The sequence below is a fragment of the Neofelis nebulosa genome, chromosome 1, assembly GCF_028018385.1.
Source record: "Neofelis nebulosa isolate mNeoNeb1 chromosome 1, mNeoNeb1.pri, whole genome shotgun sequence".
Lineage (NCBI taxonomy): Eukaryota > Metazoa > Chordata > Mammalia > Carnivora > Felidae > Neofelis > Neofelis nebulosa.
The window spans coordinates 37,714,581-37,736,173 of NC_080782.1; the positions used below are offsets into that span (position 1 = coordinate 37,714,581).

Genomic DNA, 21,593 nt, shown 5'->3' on the forward strand with positions numbered 1-21,593 from the left:
CAAAGGGGAGTGCTCCAATGTACTTCCTCATTTCATCCAGCTTGCATGTGCGATGCCACCCTTTTATAAGTATCTATCTCAAGGGGGAAAAAAAAGAGAGAGGGAGGCAAACCATAAGAGGCTCTTAACTATACAGAACAAACTGACGGTTGCTGGAGGGGCGGTGGGTGGGAGATGGGCATTAAAGAGGGCACTTGTTGGGATGAGCACCGGCTGTTGTATGTAAGTGAGGAACCACTAAATTCTACTCCTACACCAATATTACCCTATCTGTTAAATAACTAGAATTTAAAGAAAAATTTGGAAAGAAAAAACAAAGCGTCCATCTCAACCACCCCAAAAGAAAACTTTTCCCTTCCAATCTCTGTATGTATATATGTATCTGTGTGTGTCTTTCTTCAATAAACTTTCCTCTCTCTCTATATTCCTAAATTTCAAAGAAATGCAAAAAGCCCACTTAGGTCAAGTCTCTACCATTAGACAAGACCACACCTGAAATAATCTAGACAGAAAAGACAAATACAACTAGAGTTGGCAACCTTTTTTGTTGGAAGCTTGCCGATGTCAACACTTCAGGAGGCTGGTGTGCCAGGAGGCAGGAGGAAACAGACTTGTATTCTGTGGGGCATATGAGCAACTATAATAGATGTAAAGTGGGGCTGCTGTTGGGACCACACCTGGTCCCGATGGAATCAAGTTTACGTTGGGCCTGGCCTAGTTCTAGGCTAAACAATTGGCTGAGGCTGATTTGATAGGACAGGGAATAACTTCCCTAGAACTGCACGCACTCAGTGCAGGGTGAGTGTTTATTGTCACCCTCTGCCAGTTTTGCCATGCAAAACCGCTGTGGAAGGGCTCTTGCCAGCAGATATCGAGCAAGTCATGTCATGTGCTTTCCTTTTCGAAGGAAAGTGTCTAAGATTTTAGTGTTTGAGATTTCTGATTTCCGTGGTAAATACCCCCCACTATGACTTGTTTCAAGCTACCGATAAGTCACTGCTTATGGAGTGAGGAAGAGATGTGTACGATGGGTTTTGCAAGCTTCTGCGAACCAACTCAGCACATCACGGGCTCCAGGGCTTCCCACTGCCTAGAGGGTCCTGTTTCACTTTCTTTACTCCTATTTATTCAGTATTCGGCATCATTGGTGCCTACAAACGTTTTCCCCTGCTTCAGTCTGAGTTATATGCCCTCTGTCTGTGTTTCTATTTTGCATCATGGAAGTGCACCGCCCTTCTTCCCTTTAGCGAGTATTCAGTGAGTGTTTTCTGTGTTTTACATAATAGCTTAAGTAGAAGAGAAACACTGTTGAACATAGCAAATTACTCACGCTCTGAGCACATTTGTTCATCCTCTCAAAAAAGGAAGACGAACAGTAGGTGTGCTAAGTACTATTACTGGGGTAAGCACAGAGGAGGGGGCACTGACTTAGTGAATAAAATGAGAAGAAATCCAAACGGTGAAGAAGAAAATAATCCATTTCTTGATATAATTCAACCCCGAAAGATGAGTGAACACTACAGATCCATCTAGAGAAATGCAGGGAACTGACGCAGTAGGTGATTTTTTTTATCAGACTAGCAAGAGATCTTAAGTGACACTGCCTTCATTCCTCCCCAAGTGCTGTCCCTGAACATGGAGTCAGTATTTGACCTGGCCTACCATATCATAGTACATCATCCGCTTAGCAACAAAAGATAGACCCTTGATCCAAGCTGGGAAGATAATTATATTGTTTTTATTATGAGGTTAATATATAGGTCCTGGAGGGAAGAAGTGATCCTTCCTCCACTGGGTTTACTATGCTGCTATGTTATAGATTTGGGATTACCATAGGGCCATTTTCCTTGTTATTGGAAAGTAAGAAAATGCCAAGCAGAAATGGAAATGGAAAGAGATAAAATTCAAGTTGAGTCCCCAGTTTGATTCCCTAAGTCACTAACTAGTTCTTCTGGTTCTTGTTTTGGTCTGGTAAGCCAACCAAGCAGCTTTTCCAGTTATTTGAGCCAACAAACCAAATCCTGCCTTTGCTAGTTGGAGTTGGAGTTCTCTTATACCATCAATAGTGACCTTGCATGTGATCTCAAAGAAGCAAGACTGGATTATAGCAATGGAAGTACCAGAAATGTACTTCCACAAGGTTGAAGCACTTGAGGAGAACTTAAAAGATCAGGGCATAAATAAAACGTTTGGGAATAATAAGAAGAGTATGGGGCTTCCCCATACTGTCTCACTCAATATTAGCAGCACGGGGGCATCTGGGTGGCTCAGTGAATTAAGCATCTGACTTCGGCTCCGGTCATGATCTTGCAGTTTATAAGTCCAAATTCCACATCAGGGTCTGCGCTGACAACTCAGAGCCTGGAGCCTGCTTCAGATTCTGTGTCTCTTTCTCTCTCTGCCCTTCCCCAGATCACACTTTGTCTCTCTCTCTCTCAGAAATAAACATTAAAAAAAAAATAAAAATATTAACAGCATGTTCCCTTTAGTGAAGAGCAAAAGAAATGGAGGAATTTGGGATGGACTTACCGCCAAAGTGGGACTCAGAAGCAACAGAGAGAGCCATGTGGTCCCTAACACAGCAAATAAGCAATGTTCTCTCAGTTGGGAGAGGCTGTGAGAGACAGGGCTTCTAGCATTGTTCTGAGTGGTCCACTGGCCAAGGAGCAGACTGGCTTCCCACGTATACCTTAACACAATGTAAGCTCTTTTAGACTTCAGTACAATCCCAGGAGAACTGGAGTAGAATTCACAAAAACTAAAGATAAATTTTTTGTCTGCTAGACATGATAGGACTAGAAATAGAACTCTATTTAAGCAATCAAAAGTAAAATATAGCTCCTCCTCCTCTTCCTTTCCTCTTCCATCACTACAATCTCTGCTTCCGTGGTCACATTGCTTCCTCCTCTTCCATCTACACGTCTCTCTAATCTCCTCTGCCTCTTGCTCGTAAGGACATTTGTGAAGGCATTTGGAGCCCAAGAATCTAGGATAAATCTCTTCATCCCCAAATCCTTAACTTAATCACATATATAAAGAGCCTTTTTCCTTAGAAGGTATTATTTACAGGTCCCAGAGATTTGGACCTCACACCTTGAAGGCCAGTAGTTGACTTGCCTATCACACTCAACGATTTGGAGGTAATGGAGCATCAGGTTGGCAGATTTCTGTTAAATATTTCAGACAAAAAAAAGTTATTTGTTCTCTACTTCCAATTTTTTATAACTTTATTTCAGAACAAAGAAACATGGATATCTTGAACAGTTGAAAGTAAAGGAAGAGAAATGTTCCTCCAGGGAAGCACTTGTTCTAGAATTCCTCCATCCTCTTCTACTACCTCAGATCTGTGCGGGTTCCCAGTTGCCACCAAGCATGAGGGGGTTACAAATATGAGGAAGAGGAAGGCCCTGCACAGAGACTTATAACTTACTTATAACAAATGCATCCCAACAATACAATAGAAATTACCAGGTAAATTGGGGAAACAAAGGAGGAATTAGTCAATTGTATATGGAAGTGAGGGAGAACATTTTTGAAAAGTGGCTCCTCAAGAGTAATTAATTCTTACTAAGCAAATTCTTTATTTTTCTTTGCATGTGCTTATCTCATCCTTTTCTTCAATCATAAAGACACAGGAGCCACTGTTCTTCTCAGTTTTTAGATGAGAAAACTGAGAGTTTAAGTAATAACAAATTGTGGTTATGTACCTTGTCCAAATTTACATCGCTAGTAAGTTGGAGTGTCAGAGTTTGATCCGAACTCTTCTACTTCAAAATCTACTTCAATCATCACAAGCCTTTCCTGGGATGAGTGTTAAAAATGCTTCACAACTGATACCACAAAGAAGAGAATGAATGCATATAGTGGAAGTTTTTACCTGACTTGAAACAGATAAACTATTGAAATTACATGAAACACAATTCACTGCCAAGAAACCAACCAATCAACAAAAACTCCACATGGTTAGCCAGCTAAAACTCTTTGGAAATTCCATATATCCTTCTTAGTTAGGTACATTACAAGCTCAAATTAGTTGGAGAGAAACCTATTTAAATTTATTTAATCCACTTTCCCCAAATTTACTTGAATCTGGAACAATTTGGAGGGAAATATCATTATATAATATGAAATTAATATCCAATGGCACACTCTTACAGAAATGCTTCTCTTTTGTGGAGATAGCATGAAATATTCAAGATCATAACAAAAAGAAAATCAATTAATCAATGCATATGTACTGAGTTTCACTAGTATATACTCAGCACTGTGCCAAAGGTTATTTAGGAGCAGTGGAAACATAGAGTAACAGGGCAATCAAATATTCAAGAAACTTAAAACAACAACAATAAAACAGAGTAATTAAGATTTCATGTCATTGAACAATTATTCATTAAACTACTTCCTTTGCATCCTATTAAAATAATTTCCATCAAAAGTTCTTCTGAAGTTATTAAGATGAGTAAAACCAGTTCCTGCCTTCAAGGAACTTACAGTCTAGAAATGGGGAATTCAGGGAAGAAGAAATATTAGTGAATTGGTGAAGTTAGGAAAGATTTTTTTGAGGAAGTAGTTTTGATCTGAAGGAGTTAGCTTTAATTTTTTTTTTAATGTTTATTTATTTTTGAGAGAGAGAGAGAGAGAGAGAGATAGAGCATGAGCAGGGGAGGGGCAGAGAGAGAGGGAGATACAGAATCCCAAGCAGGCTCTAGGCTCTGAGCTGTCAGTTACAGAGCCTGACTCTGGCTCGAACTCATGAACTGTGAGATCATGACCTGAGCCAAAGTGGGACGCTTGACTGACTGAGCCACCCAGGCACCCTTGAAAGAGTTAGCTTTAAGTTTTGTTTGTTTGTTTGTTTTTTAGAGAGAGAGAGAGAATCCCAAGCAGGCTTCATGCTCATCGTGAAGCCCAATGAAAGGCTGGATCCCATCACCCTAGGATCATGACCTGAGCCAAAATCAAGAGTCTGATGCTCAACTGAGTGAGTCACCCAGGTGCCCCTAAATTGTTTATTATTTTTAATAAATAAAAATTTAAAGTTCCTGTCTGACTAAAGCATATCTATGGCAGAAAAGTGATTGCTATCTGGAATATATAAAGGTCTCCTATAAATCAATAATAAAAAGTCAGAAAACTCAATAAGAAAATAGAGAAAGGCTATGACAGTCATACTCAATTATACTTGTACACTCAAAAGACTATACCATTTACCAACAAACACTTGAAAAGATGCCCAATATCACTAATAATCAGGGAAATGCCAACAAAATAAGATGAATATTTTTCATCCTCCCTGCTAAAAAAGATAAAGATTTGTAGTACCTATTACTGGGAATGATGCAAGAATTAGTAATCTCAAAAACAGTTGCTGGAATATAAAATAGGGTTATTTTGAGAGTAGTTTGTTTATACCTATCAAATTTTTAAATTGTCAGTTCCCTGTGATCCAGTCAGTCCACTTATACCAATCTATTCCAAAGAAACTGCTGAAATTGTGCATACAGATATACACTTATCGCAAACTGTTTTAATCAGAAAACATTTTGAAAAGCCTATCATGACTGCAGAGGCATGGTTAAAGTATATTATGGCCTGTCGGTTCAATAAAATTCTGTACGGTAGCTGAGAGAAATGAGCTAGATCTCTTTGCACTGACATAGAAAGTTCTCCAAGACAGTGGAAAAATCAAGTTGCAAAACAACACGTATTATGTGGTTCCTTTTAAATTAAGATGTATATGTATAAGCCGATGAACATATATATGTGGATATATAAATGCAAGAATGAAAAGATTCTCTTGTAACTATTAATACTAATTATCTTTGGGATCAGGAGTGGATTTAGGGGTTTAGCTATGTAGGAATTTTCAAATTTTACTCTCTGTATTAATATATGCTTAAGTAGTTTGCACTGAGAATATATCCATGCAGTATTTATGCACTTTTAAAAATAAACCAAGGGATAGGTATACAACAAAGTAGAATGAATAAGTGTGAGTACAAGCTGAGAAGTGGGAGTTTGTTTTAATGGGATGATGAGACATCTAATTTAATGAGGGCCAAGGATGCTTCTATGGTAGAAACGGGAATTAAAGTTTATGGAGAGACAAATGGGACGAAATTAAAGAGAAGTCTGGAACTAGAAAGAGCAGTTCAGTTTTTCTGGTACAGCTTTGGTGTTAGTTAAGTGTCTTAAAGTTGCTCGAAAGGGCTATCAAATCTCAACGAAACCAACACGATGCTCCATTTGACCTTAGGTTAGGCGATATGGTAAAGACCAAATTGAGACAAATTCCACATCAAACTACCTAAAATTCACTTCCATTTTGTCGAGTTTATTCAAGGGTGACTTTGTTTTGCTCATACTTTGATTGCTAGACCTACCAAATGAGGTTAGGGTAGCAGGATCAGTTTCTCCCAAAGCAATACTGCAGAAAGAATTGCCCAAATCCACTTTATTTAGGAAAGGCCAGTTGGGCCTAGCAGGCATTTTGAATTTTATGGATTTCTGTCCATTACAGAGTCACTGCAAGAAGGCCTTATAGATCGTAGGAAAGAAGTTTGAGATCCCAGTGACTTCCCATTCCTCTCATATAAAATCCCACTTCCTCCCGTTGGCTTAAAGGCTCTTGGTGATGTCTTCCCATAGCGATCCCTCACATTCTCTCTCTCCCTTTTTCACTCTCATTCTACCTCAAAAGCAAATTATCACAGTGCAGTTTCCACGGCTGACCAAGGCTGCTTTGCGTCCCCAGGGGCATTTGCTACTGATGACACCATCATGCATTTGGGAAAGGGGGCTGTTCTCTTGCTAATTCTGCCTCCCAACCTCTTTTCTTAATTCCTAAGAAATAACAGAGGTCAGGCTTTGACTTTTCTTCAGATGTAACTGAGGACTGGGATTCCTTTGGGAAAGGAAGTTCAATGCAGGAAAGGGAAAGATAACTGCCACTAGTAGAGGCTATTTTGAGAGCCTGTAGGCTCCAGGCCTGTTTCAGAATCCATTAAAGGGCTTCTTGTTGGCTTAACTCCTGGCCTGCTGCCATTGGTGAGGCCAGTTTACTCTGAAGCGAGACTTCTGAACATTTATTTTTCTCAAAGTTCAGCTCAACTGCTGAACGTTTTGGAGAAAGGAAAAAGTTAACTGCAGTCTATGTCCCTGCTTCGAGAAGTTAATCAACTCCTTTGTGCCTCAGTTTCCTCTTTTGTAAAATGTGAAGAATTATAGGTACAGCTACTATCTAGGAGTACTGTGAATATTAAATGAGTTAATCTATGTAAAGTATATAGAGCAATGTCAGGCTGTTCTCATAACCTCTGGATACGTGTGACTTATTAATAACTATGTCACAACCATTGAACTTAATGCTACATTTCCATTGCCTTATGCTTCTGGGTCTTTTAGTATAGGTGAAAAATTTACATTTTTCCTCTAATAAATTTTGTTTTTTGGCTTGCGATTGTTTTTCTAACCTGGTGGGACTTTTCTGACTAGACCCAATCATCCAACGTATTGATTATTATCTTGAATTTACTAATAGCACACTACCAGAGTTCTCTCTCATTGTGAATGATTTTTATTTATTTAACAAACTGATTAAGGGCCCTATTATGTGATGTGTTCCTGAATGCATGTGAGTATGTGTGTGCACACAGGAGTGGTTAAGGCAGGGATATAACCTCCTCATCTCAAACATGCATATAGTTTTTAATCACTGTAAAATAAGCTAAATTTTAAATGAGAGTCTGAGATGAGGTCAGGTAAATGAGATATTGGCTGTGGGCAGAGTTTGAAATAATTATGCCATAAAGATCTAGTATGGAACACTGATGCTTTGCATGGTTTTTATTGGAGAAACTTCTCTTGCAACAATGCATGCCACGAAAGTTTTTTTTTTTTAATCTTACCCTTTAACATTTAAAAATATTTAAATATATCACACCTTAAGGGCATGAACAGAGTGAGGTCAGTTTTGTTTAACAAAAACAGGGCAGCCTGTGAGGCTTGAAAAGAAAATCAAATATAGGACAAATCATAAGAAGCCCTATTTTTTGAAGGGAGTAGTAAACCAAGAAGTGATCCAGACAAAAAACATCAGGTAGGTTTAAGACTATTTCAAATTTATTTGTAGTAAGGGTTTTCCTTGGAGAATGCGAGCTTCGTGGATGAAGAGATAACCATCAAATAAATTTGGGGGAGTTGATAGATCTTAAGCTTTGTAGAGAAGTGAGAGCACAGAATGATAGGGGGAAGTACAAGTGATACCCTGTGGAAGAGAAGGAAGTGCTTTTGGTAGCCAAGGGGCCTACACGCCCAGGAAGAACATGAACCTGCCCTACCCTACCCTACGCTGGAAGTTTCAGAACAGGTCTGAGCAGAAAATGTACTGCATTGTGACTTTGACATCAAAGATGGCAGTGGTCCTGAGTGCAGAGGAACATTTCCTCTTATAATTCATGATGAATGTGATGTGTTCTAGGCTGTTTGACAAATCATTTCATGTTTTCTTTTCTGCAGGATAAAGGATTTGCAACACTGGAACATATGATTTCTCATTGCATTTGTCTCTGGAATCTTAAGGTTCTGTCAGGGGTGATAGCGATTTCTAATTCTCCTAAACATCATGTTGCCGCCTAATCAGAATCCAAATTGGACTGATTAAGGGTCTGAGGCAGTTTGTCAACTCCTGCATACTTATGCTGATAAGGAAGTTGGCTAAGATTGTGTTACACGTAAAGAAAAGAGGCTGCAAGGCACCACTGTTCATGCATTCAACCAACACTTAGGCCTGCCTCCTGTATTTCAGGCACTGCACCAGGCCCTGGGAATTCAGAACCAGCTGAGACATGGTCTGCTCAGGGAAGCCTTCTCGGTGGAGGACAAAACAACAAGAAAAGTGCCATTGGAGGCCCGTCCTAGGGCGTATGGCAATATAGAGGCAGGTCGGCTACATCAGCCCTGCCGTGTCCTTAGGTAGAACAGGGAGTAAGGATCAGAGCGGTATCTCACTTCTAAACCAGACAACAAGATTGTAGGAGCTTTCCCCCGACCGGCAAAGGAGTGGCTTTTTAAAACAAGCCAGATATCCATCTTCTAGGGAGACCCTGGCACGTGCTCGTTGCCTCTGCCAATTTTTTGTGGACGGAAATCCCTAGGAGGGAAGAGCTCGTGACTGTTTGGAAGTAGAGGAAGTCCCTCGAAAGGGGCTGCATTTCCTTAAGGGTGTCCCAAAGGGGCTGAACTATTTCCATCTGGGAGAAAAAGACTCCGGCAGGGAGGGCACGGGAAGGTGTATGTCTGGAGGCGTGTCAAGGCTTTTTCCATCTTGCCTGATGGGGCAAGAAGGAAAGATTTGTTCGTTTTATTTATTTATTTTCGATTTTTAAAGATTTTTTCTTTTCCCTTTCCCCTCCCTCCCAGCCACTCCGGTTTGGGTTTTCCATATGACTCATAATCCCTTCCGAAAGTGGAGTCGAATTCATAAAAGTGGTGGAAGGGGGGGGGCAGGCTGGGAGCCCCGGGGAGTCTTCACTACCTACATTCCCACTCAGCCCCCGGCGCGAGCGGCGGCCGGGGCGGGGACGCCCAGCCTGCGCCGGGGATGGCGGATACTATTCACACCCCGGCGGCCGGGACCCGGTGACTGGGCGCGGGAGGGTCTGCAGCGGGCGGCGCTGCAGCAGCAGCCTCGGCACGGCCGCCGCCGCCCGCGGGCGCGAGTGTGCGCGGGTGTGGAAGGCCGGCGTGCGGGCCGCGAGGGGTGTGCGCGCGTGAGGCGGAGCGGGGCTCGCCCCTCGCCGGCGCCCGCCGCCCCGCCGGTGATCGCTCTCCGGCCGTCTCCAGCACCTTCGGCCCCCCACGGCCGTTGGTCCGGGCGGGGGAGGGAGAAAGTGAGACTCGGTGTCATCACCATCCATTGTCAGGAGGGGAGGAAATTGGAATCCAGCAGTGGCGAGCAGCAGCTGGGCGGTCACATCTGGGAATGCAAAGCCGACCTCCCCCTCCTCCTCCTCCACCACCTCCTCCTCTCTCACCCAGGATCACTTCCGAAACCACTTCGCCTTCAGCCCCTGCCTCGGCCAGAGGTTTCATTTTTAACTGAATATTTGCGAAAGCTGGAAGCGTGCGAGGGGGGTGGGGTGGGGTGGAAATAGCGGCTGCTTCTTTTCCAGGGATTTATTTAATGGGGATGTGTTCAAGGCAAGAGCGAATTCAGAAGGATATCGACGTCGTGATCCAGAAGTCCAGAGCCGAGAAGGACTGCCTGTTTGCAGGTGAGTTCTCGCCTTTCCGGAGCCTCCGACCCAGAGCCAGCTTCCCTTGCCCGCCCGCCGCCCCCCTTCCCAGTTTTCTGACCGCGACGTGTGTGGCTCGGGCTGGGTTGCACGTCCCCGTTCCGGGGTTCATTTGGCAACAGCTGCTGCAGCGGAGCGGCAGCCAAAAGGGGGAGGGGGCGCCAGCCTCTCCCCTACTCCCCTCCCCCCCCCCCCCCCCCAGTCTGGGGCGCCCACCAGCTCTGGGGGCAGAACCACCGTGGCCCGAGCCGGGGTCTAGCCAGAGGGGCCGTGCGTGGTCTTTTTACCCCCTTGTGGATGCCGGAGCGTCCCAGCCCGCCTCCGGGCTTTCGGCAGCGGCGGCCGAGCCGGGAGGGGAGGACCCGCGGGTTTGCGCAATGGGCTGAGCGGCGGCGGCCGGGAATGGAGCCCGCTGCGCTGCGCTACGCTGCGCTGGCTGGCTGCGCCCGGCGCCGAGGCCCCCGGGGGGCAGCGCTGGCCGGGTCTCCCCGCCTTCAGCTCCAGCTAGTCCCCACCGACTGGCAGCGCGTTGCCCCGGAAAGAGAAGGGACTCCCGGGGTTTCCGAGGCGCCCTGCTCCCCTGCCTGGGGGTCGCCTTTCGTCCATTTTGCTCCCCCGGGAGAGGGATCGGATTTTGCTTTCTCAGCCGCGAGCTCCGCGGGGGCAGCTTCCGGCTGCCCCTACCGGGAAATTCCCGCCGTTGCCATGGCACCCGGCACTTGTTGCGGGGGGCGGCCTCCCGCGGCACCTGGCCCGGGGTGCGCAGCATCCCCTTCGGCGTGGCGCGGAGAGGGGACCGCGCGGCTCTCCAGCCCACGCCTGCCGCCCCGCCAGGCCTTCCCTTGGCTCCACTAAATAGGGGGCCCAAGTCCTGACCGGGGTTAAAAACCCAGTTAAGGGGTAGCTTTTAACAGGACTTTTCCGTTTCAGATTTCAGATACTCAGACTCCACCTTTACTTTCACCTACGTTGGCGGCCCCAAAAGGTATTTGTGTGTATAGAGTTGCTTCATTTCCTGTTCACAGGCTTGTGTTTCCTTTGTTCTTAGCATGTTCCTTGTTTGGGTATTTTTTTTTTTTTTTTTCTTGTTGCTGTCCTTTAGCCACATCCCGAACTTGAGGTCCCTCCGTTTTAAATAACAGAGGGGAAATAAATATGCCCGATTCAAGTGTGTCTAAGATCACGCCACAGGCAATGAGCAGAACTCTTGCACTGTTCATGTTCTGCTGTAGTAGCTTCTTGAGACGTTTGGGGGTTGATGGAGTTAAGCGGGTGCAGAACCGGAATACTAGGTATGAAGTGAAATACATAAAAGATGAAAGATGTCACAAAGTAGTTCGATCACGAATAATAATTTTCCTGGTGAGTTGGGGCTGCATGTTTCCATATTTTCTGAAGGTTGACATAAATATTCAGTCTCCCAATTCTCCATACCTTTTTTTTTTTTTTTTTTTAAGGAGTGGTGTTTTGTTTTTCACATTTAGTTTTGGAAAGAATTTGGAAGTTCTGTGTAGCTGGAGTGTATCACTTCTCTCTCAAGGGGGAGGTAGGACAGATGCCTATATTAGTAACAGATTGTTAACAGTGTGAGAGAAGTCCAATTCCAATTTTGTATTTAGGAAGTAGAGTTACAATGAAAGGTAGCCATTAAAATGTGACTTGCTGTCTTCACTTGTTAAGTTAGGATTTTCTGGGACACAGGTTTAAAAGAGCAGTGGCCACATGTGAGAACTGTCAGAGATTTAGCCTTGCTGTTAGGACATGACACGCAGTATCATTTGATCACATTCCAAAATGTCGCTTAGCTAATGGAAATGTTTATGAACATACAAATTGCAAAAGAAGCTTTCCTCTGTAAATACATTTTTTTGAGGTTGGAATTAATGTGAATCTTTAAAATGCTTAGGATCTGTGCTGAAGTCTAAATATCAAAAAAGCTTTAATTAAGACGGTTATCACGTTTCCCATATGTACAGCCTAAGCCTCAGGATTGGTGTATTGATTTGATTAACTAGTTGAAAATATAACACATATAACATATGTACTTACTGCGAGAGAATAAAATTACCATACTTCTTAATGTATTGGGGTGCTGTCATCTTTGTAATTATGAATAAAAAGAATAATCGAGAGGAGATTCAGCTGAATTAATGCTGCTCCTGCACTGACTGTCCCAAGGAGGTTGGTGTATATCCTTTTGGATTATTTTAGCAGTTAAAATACACTGTGTGGCCCATTGAACACATTCTCTCCCATTCTCTCCCAGATATCTATTCAGGTAGATATCTACTTGAGTAGTCAGTTTCACAGTTAGGTTGTTCACCCAGTGAGAGGTGAGGCCTGGGGAATGCTGTGGGTCGGTTTTTCAAATAACTAGCTTATTTTCAGTAAGACTTGAGTTCTTTTGGGCTCAGTTTACTTACCTGTACAATGAGGGAGTGAGCCAGACACTTAATCTCTAAGATCTGTTAGATGCTGCAGTAAGATTCTTTATCAGCAAATTATTGAACTGGTGTTAACACAGCAAGGGGTGGAAAAGGTATGAATGCCTCCAGGAGCAAAGCCAGGGGGGTTGGGATGAATAATTAACTAATTAAGATAACATCAGTTTTCACTGTAGGAACCCGTACCACGGTTGCTCTTCAAGTAAGAGAGGTTTCCTTTTCTATGTAATCCTATTAAGGGATAGTATTTTCTTCTGTCTCTGATTTAAATACCTGGGACTTGTGTCTGTATTGCAGAACATACCGTTTGTTAAAGAAGAAAAATAACTCTTTGGGACTGTTGGTTTGATTGCTTTGTCTCCCCAAAAGCTTGTTCTCCAAAACAATATATAAAAGGTTGCTTTAGTATAATAATCATAATCCCTTTCATGATAATCCTTAATGGATTTATAGCTAATGGCAAAGAAGACATTTTTTTCCTGAAGAGAAAAATGCATTGTTTTCATTAACTACATTAGAATCTGAAACTATGTATTTCTCGTTGTGGCATGTCAGTTGGGCATTTAAAATTTTTTAAATCTTGCTGTTTTGATTTAAAGTGCTTATCAACTTCTGATATTCCATTAAGAGTGTCCTTTCAGGTAAGCTAGACTTACTTCACCATGAAAGGAGGTGGGAATCTTAAGGAGAGATAGTACATGATTATCTTGAATTCTTTAACTATCATTTTCTCTAAACCATTGAGGACATATTTAAAGAATAATTTTCAGTTCAGGTTGTAGATAAATTAAGCCATTGTCTCTTTGTCACACATTCTAAGAACAAGTTACACTTTGTTCTAAAGGCAAAGGTTGACCTTACATGCTACTATTCAAATAAAGAAATACTATTGAGAACTTTTGTTACATGTGTATGTTTTATGTTTCTGTGGATAAGAGGAAATGCCCAGAGGCAGCTGTGTCTGGGCTGGCCAGTGGCCTAGTGAACTGGCCTTTTGTGTGGAGGTTGAAGTGCCCGTTAACATTTGCCCTTGTGCTGCGTCGGTGGTCGACTTTCGGTGAGGAATGAGGGAGAGCCGATGGTCAGCTGGGAGACCGAGTTCAGTTAGTTTTGCCTCATGGGAAGGTACAAGGAATTCTTCTTCTCACTTTCAGATGTACAAACTGAGGCTTAGAGAGTTTAAGAAACATGCTGAGATGTACTCAGTTTGGTGAAGAAGCTACGGAGTAAACCCTGTTCTGTCACACCAAAACCTGCGCTACAGTAGTTTTCTCGGCCTCCTTGACCATGGGGACGCTTTAACATTGAAAGATTCTGTGGATACTTATTTGCGAGTGATAGTTTTAGTGTCATTTCATTGAGAAATAATGAGAAAGGAGGTGTTAAATGTTACGAATTTGGTTATTAGAACCATCTTCAAGTGCTTGAAAACATATGGTATGTATGCAGCCTAGATCACTTTATTCTAGCAATGCTCCTTGTAACACCTCTGATTCCCGGGTTCCTTAGAGGAACTAAACAGCCGTCAGTGGTTCAGGGCCTGCCATGGGCACCTTCTCGGCACTGCTGCTGGTTTCAGGGGTGTGCCAGCGTCTGGCCTCAACTCTAGACAGTTTGGAAGTTTATGCAAAAGTCATTCCTTCCCCATACTTGTCATGCTTCTGATCTCCTGCCTCCTCCTTTCTCCCTTATCGATGGACAATAAAATCCTTAAGACCCACAAAGGTTTGGGGTTCTTCTGGTCCTTCATCTCACTTGCCATCGGTCACGCAGTTAGTGGTGGGTGACACAGAAAGGGTAAAGTGGGTAGTGACAGCTACTAGAGACGGGAGAGCAGGCTGAGTCAAGAAAGACAAGGATTGGGCAAGTGAGCCTGATGGGCCTGGCGGTGGACCCTGGGGGGTCCCTGGGGGATTCCCTGATTGTGAGCTTCCAGCAAGGAAAGTATCGTGAGGATACAACTGAGATTTTAAAAATACACAAATAGTGTTGATAGTAAAAAAAAAAAAAAAAAAAAAAAAAAAAAAAAAAATTGAAAAGAAGAGATAAGCCAACAACAACAAAAAAGAAACACACGATTTTTCCATCTTCTATTAAAGTATTAGAGTTTATTCTTTCAGAAGTTTTTATGTCTGTGTTCATGTAAAGCATATACATCCAGATTGTGTTATACTCTTTTGAGACCTCACTGTTTTTTTCACCCAAGAATGTAACAATGTCTTTCTTTTAGAAAGGACATGAGAATACAGAAATGTTTGCTAAACGGAGTTTTCTAATCAAGGAATATGACTGCAGGACAAGAAATCTAATATTAGAAATTACTAATAAGTTAGAAACTTAGTATCTGGCAGAATGTGCAGAGTGTATATACATATATATAGTGTATATATGTATATATATATACCCATATACCTTTTATTGTAGGGACAGACACTCTCTCACGTGGTCATTGGTAGAGTGGCATCTTTGGAAGTGTGTCCCGCCCCCCGCCCCATCTTTTAGGATTTTCTGTTCACGTAAATGTTTTAGAACATCACGTGTAACACTAACAATAGTGTCAGCAATCCCTCCAATCACATGCTACCTCTTCTTTCTCCTGTGCCTTTGCACGTGCTGCAGAACACCCGTCTACACCCTGTCTTCCCACCCCTTCCCCGCATTCATTGTTGGATCTTTGCTAAGCCAAATTCCCCTCTGAGAAGCCTTTCCTGGCACCCCCTTGCCTGTCCCTGTATTATTTTAGTTTTTTTGTTTTCATATTTATTTATTTATTTATTTGTTTGTTTGTTTGTTTATTTATTTATTTTGAGAGAGAGAGAGTGCGTGCATGAATAGGGGAGGGGCAGAGAGAGAGGAGGGACAGAATCTTCAGCAAGTTCTGCGCTGTCAGAGCGGAGCCCGACATGGGACTCGATTTCATGAACAGTGAGATCATGACCTGAGCCGAAGTCAAGAGTTGGGTGCTTAACTGACGGAGCCACCCAGGTGCCCCACTGCTAGATACTTCTAAAACCATGTTGTCACATTGTGTTGTTAGCACCTGAGTTTACTTGATCGTCTGTCTGACCTTGAGCCTCTGGGAGGTAGGGCCTGTCCTGTTCACTGCATTTTTCCCTTGCCCCTAGCTCACTGCTTAGTACACTATGTTTTCTGAACAAGTAGATATTGAATCAATCATTATAGGAATGCTAAAAGGTCTTTTGGCAGGTGGGGAGCAATTTCCTAACTAAATGACTAGGTATAGAGATCATCACATACTTCAAAAAGCCCCAAATCTGGTAATGTCACTTGCAGTGGACTCTCTTAAGAATCCAAAAGTTGCCTTGCCAAGTTATAAGCCCTGTGGCATGCTCAAATGCTTTCAGGGGACAGGAAGATAATGCAGTGGCTTAACATTTGAAGAGAGTTATGAAGACTGGCACACTGGAGAGTTTGGACTCTTAAAAGTATTTAATTGCAGTTTAAAAAATCAATAGCACTTTGGTGATCAAGCAAATTTTCTGGGGGCCCTAAATCACCTGGGCTCCCAGTGTTGAATTTCTTCCTCATGGGATGTCATGGAGAGAGACAAGCTACTTGATTGCAAAAGTGCATTTGTTTTGACTTTCTTAGAAAGGAGGAATGTACAAAGGTGTGCAGGAATGGGGACATTGGGAGGGTGGCAAAGTAGAAAAAGATCATCTGAAAAAGATTAATCAATTTCATTGTGAAAGAATTACATACTCACTCTAGAAATCTTGAAATATACAATTATTTTGAAACTATCAAGTGCTCCTTAAGATGTCATAAGGGAAAGAATGATCATTTTTTAAAATCAGAAATTACCACATTCCTCTTGGCAATGGGGACTCGCTTCCCATAATCTTATACTGTATCAGTTGCTATTTTTTATAGTGTGTTCCTTGGAGCCCTGAGAACAGACATTGGAAATTGGGGTGCCTGGTGGAAGGGAGTGCAAAGGAAGCCGAGTGAGGGAATGAGATCTGGGCTCTCTCATCCCTTTGTAGACTATAGCTGCTTTGGCTCTTTTCTGTGTACGGTTTTTTTGAAAAAACTTTCATTGTTAAATGAATTTCAAAACCACTGACCTAAAATAGCCACCAATTTTTAACACGAATTTAACTTCATTGAAACTTACATATTAAAATATTTAAACCCCATTTACTTCACGGGTCAAGATAATACTCTTAATCATCTTTTTGGTCACAGTCTCTGCTATGCCTTTTGCCTACTGTACATCCTATGTTTGCAACAAAGACGAGTAGGTATTTTGTCAGCTATTTTACATTTTATAGCTAAAGAAACTTAGGCTTAGGCCATTTAAATAGCCTACAGTTAGTATGAAGCAGAGTAGGGATATATTTCAGTGTAAGTCAATGTTTATGTAAGGTTGAGGGGCATTGGTTGAATTGGCATGACTAGGATAGTTGGGAATGTTTGAGGTTGGGGAAGGATTGCTTAGTGGGATGTCAGCCAGGGGCAGTACTGAACATTCCACTGGTTGGCAAGGGAAGTGCCCGAGCCCAGCGCTGGGCATTAACAGTGAGAAAATTATGTACATTGGCTGTGGAATCCTTACACAAATATTGGGCTGATCCGTTTAAATTCCCCATCATTTCTCTCGGCAGCATTTTGAAAAATACATATAAGTGAAAATTTATCAGTCCTAAAAATATTTTGTAATTCTATGCACAGATTTGCTGTTGGATAGATTGTGCTGTAGTTGATAAATCTTGCTTTAAGACAGCTGCCACTGACTTAGTGTGGAATTGTAAAGTTATTGGCGTGTAATCTTTCTTTTTCATTCTCTAAATTTTTGAAATCTTATTTTCCATGTACCCCCAGGAAATGCTAATAAGAAATAGGTTTTTATTAACAAAATAAGGCTTGTCATTCCTATTTTATTGTGACATAATTTAGGTTTTCTGTTCAATTGTCTCACTTAAATGGTGGACACTCAACCCAGCCTCTCAGAACAACTCGTGATTTCCTCGTTAAAAGAAGCTTCCCTTCCCAGCCTTTCCCTGGTATCACATCATTTGAACCTCAGGTCTCATGTGTCTCACCTTCCTCTTCATTTCTTTCCGCTTCATATGCTCCTCTGCTGACTCTTCCTTTGAAATCACTGTGGTCATCTTCATCCTTCCCAGGGTCCACATTTGGTCCCAGCTGTGATCACCTTGACTTACGTGAGTCACTTTAACCCAGTGTTTAAAAATTCTAGATTAACAGCCCCTCACCCATCCAGTTCATTGATACCTGAACTCTTTTAAGGATGAATTTAACCGTAGCATTTTTTCTGCATGGAAGCCTTCAAATGTGACCAGGGTTTTCTCCATATCCAATTTAAGCCCCCATTCTTGGCTTTCTAGGGCAACCTTCCTATCCAGTCGTATGCATTTCTTAGGCTTCCGCTGTTTGTTTATTGACCTGGTCTCTTCATTCAACAGCAGGTTGTATTTAGTGCATTAAGAATGCACAGCTGTTGAAGGTTTATTGATTGATAGATTCTGTGTCACAAAATACGCTTGCTTTGGATATCATGTTCATGATTTTTATTATCACCAATGCCAGTTCATTTAATCTTTTCTTTGACCACAGGTGGCATCTCTGTGAAAATATATGATGAATTTATGGTCAAGAAGGGGATAGAGTAAGATCATGAGTAGGACAAACAGAATAAGACAAAGTGAGATCTGAGGAGGATGGGATGAGAATATGAATAGTTCTGGGTAGTTCTCGGTTCATTACAGAGTAATGGCAACAACAAGTTTTGGATGTAGTTCATTTGCATATCAGTGACATCCCAGTTTATGGCTGACACCTTCTTGGTATTAATGGTGGTGGGAGGGGGAGGGATGCCAAAGCAGAATGTTAAATTTAAAAGGGAATCATCCACTTAAACCTTTGTGCAGTCAGATCAATTTTCTCTGTATAGGAAGTAGCAGAAAGCTAGCTGCTAACAGACTTTCCCCAAGAGGGTTTCTTTCTGAACATTTTGAAATGTAGACGGAAAAGATCTTACTCATGGCCTGCAAGTGTCCTTAGGATTTGTCAACCAACTCAGAAGTGCTGTAGTTATTTGGGTTTTCATCATTGTTTTGTTTAAAAAACAAGTATAGGTTGTTATTACAGGAATCCAAGAATCACTTATAGAATATTTACTGTACACAAAGTGTAGATTGGAGCCAGAGACTCAACGTAACTACTTTACATTTGTTAGGCTTTCACAGCTGTGAAGAAAAAAGTTCAGACAGAATTGGAAAACAACAAAAATGCTGTTAAGGACAGAGCTGTGTCAAAGAGAGAATGTAAGTCAAATAAAGAAAAAAGTCACAAAAAATCAATATTCTGTTTAAAGACTAGAATTCTGGTTCCCAGCAGAGTGCCTAGAATACAATAAATATTTCCTATTATTTCATTAAAAAAAAATGTTATTTATTTTGAGGGGAGGGGAGAGACAGAAAGAAAGGAAGTGAAAGAATCCCAAGCAGATCTGAGCTGTCAGCACAGAGCCCGGCGTGGGGCTTGATCCCACGAACCATGAGGTCATGACCTGAGCTGAAATCAAGAGTCAGACGCTTAACCAAGTGAGCCACCCAGGCGCCCCTTTCCTACTACTTCTTAAACGACAGTAATATTTTTCTTACATTATGTGATAACATTCCCAAACTGTTTAATTAGGTGTTAGGTGTATGGCCAAATATGTCTGGGAAATGCTGAGATAAACAATATTAAACCTTTCTAATGGTTGGCATTTTAGAGCTTTTTATATATTACTGTACATTATGCATATCCAAGAGGTGAATGAAGTCTTCAGGCTTTCTCAGACTTATTTGAGCACAGATCTGGAACGTCTTGAGAGAGTTGTTTTGTGGAAAACACTTTGGCAAACTCTGAGTCTTAGTCATTAAGAATAGTTTTTGAGTAAACAGCAGTATAGTAGAAATAGAAATTGCCGATTCACATTGAGCGCTGAAGAATTTATTTTCGGTGATTTTTATAAAACTTGCTTTATGACCAGGAAAGTTTTGGTTAAAGGCATTTGGCATTTCGTGCCACTCACTGTTTTGTATGAGGGTTTATTTCTCTGTGTTTGTCACTTTGTCCTCAGTCATGTTGAATCCATTTATAAGGGCTTTCAACTATTCTTCTTCACAGCCTTGAAGCCAGCAGGACCCAGTCTGGTGCAGGATTAGAAGTCAGCCTCATAAGGAAGTGTTTGAGATAAATAATGATTTTTGTGTAGCAGGAGTACTCATTATATCCTCTTGAATTCTGCCACTTTGACTGCAGTAGGGCTTCTTAGTGAGCAGTCTTTGGTGGAGTATATACTTTCGGAGAAATTCATGGTAAGGGAAATCTGGAATTTATCTAAATGTTTCTTTCTTTCTTTCTTTCTTTCTTTCTTTCTTTCTTTCTTTCTTTCTTTTTATTTTTATTTTTGATAAATTACATCTAGAAATCAATGAAAATATTTTATACAATGTCCACCCAGTGACCAAATGAGAAATTTACTGAAGGGGTTTTAAAATCTTTCTCAGAGTTTTTCCAGCATTAGTCAGGCAGCAAAGCAGACTCTTTTAATTTTTCAGACAGTGTCAGCCATTAAACTTTAGGAAGTCACCTTACTTTCGGTAATGCATGAATGGAGAATGAAGCCAATGCTTTATTTATTTTTTATTTTTTTATTTTTATTTTTATTTTTTTTAAATTTTTTTTAACGTTTATTCATCTTTGAGACAGAGAGAGACAGAGCATGAACAGGGGAGGGTCAGAGAGAGGGAGACACAGAATCTGAAACAGGCTCCAGGCTCTGAGCTGTCAGCACAGAGCCCGATGCGGGGCCCGAACCCACGGACCGCGAGATCATGACCTGAGCCGAAGTCGGCCGCTCAACCGACTGAGCCACCCAGGCGCCCCTGAAGCCAATGCTTTAAAGTGTACTCCTGTGGACTCAGGGCCAGGTGTATATTTTAAATGATGCATGTTAACAGTAGACTCATTCTTACATGAAAAGTCCATAGCTGTGGTGATTCAGGGAAGCCAGTGGAACCTCACAGATACTGGGAATCCAGTAAATTCTAGGTTTTTCGTTTGAAGTCAGTGCGCAGAATCTCAACTGAGTGAATTCATGGTTGTGATAATATGTTTGTCAGTCTGTATGTTTCTGTGGCATTGATCTTCTTAAGAACAAAGTCTTAGATATTGTTATGGTGAAGATCTAAGCAGGATGTTAAGATCCACTTCATAAGGTAGAAGCTGCTGCTGTCATCATTTCTCATTAAAATGCACCACAGCTAGATCTGAAAAAAAAAAAAAAAAAAAAAAAAGGCCCTCTAGCTGTCAAGCAGTCATCACTTTATTATCACCACAGAATTTGATATGATTTCTCTAGTGAATGGTCAAATTCATTTTTAGTTAGCTGGAAAAAAGTTTGAATAATTCACTGTGAGCCAGAATCTTTCCTGATTCTTTTTGGAGCAGTCCATCCTTATGGGAAAACCAGCCTAGAATGGTGATTTAATTAATTCAATTAATATGAGAATTGCATATTCTTGGCTGAATGTGACGCCCAAATGATAAAATTTGGACCAAGAAAGATTTTATTTTATTTTTTAAAAAGTTTATTTATTTATTTTGAGAGAGACAGAACACAAGTAGGGGAGGGGCAGAGAGAGAGGAGGACAGAGGATCCGAAGCGGGTTCTGGGCTGACAGCAAAGAGCCCAATGCAGGGCTCGAGCTCACCAACGTGAGATCGTGACCTGAGCCAAAGTCGGCCACTTAACCAGTGGAGCCACCCAGGCACCCCAACCAAGAAAGATTTTAAACTTCATTTTTTAAAAATCATA

General features: G+C 41.8%; 1 protein-coding gene across 2 annotated transcripts in view; it reads left to right on the forward strand.

Annotated features, from left to right (window-relative positions):
- Positions 1 to 9,840: 9,840 nt before the first annotated feature.
- PARP8 (poly(ADP-ribose) polymerase family member 8) overlaps positions 9,841 to 21,593 on the forward strand; it is a 180,226-nt gene continuing 168,473 nt past the window's right edge. Inside the window, exons 1-3 of one of the 2 annotated variants that reach the window (XM_058719380.1) lie at positions 9,841 to 10,085; positions 10,173 to 10,274; positions 11,226 to 11,280. In XM_058719380.1, coding sequence (XP_058575363.1) covers positions 9,983 to 10,085; positions 10,173 to 10,274; positions 11,226 to 11,280 — 260 coding nt within the window. In that variant the 5' untranslated portion in view covers positions 9,841 to 9,982. Of the gene's footprint in view, positions 10,086 to 10,172; positions 10,275 to 11,225; positions 11,281 to 21,593 lie in introns of those variants that run through there. The other variant, XM_058719388.1, reaches the window with a different exon arrangement.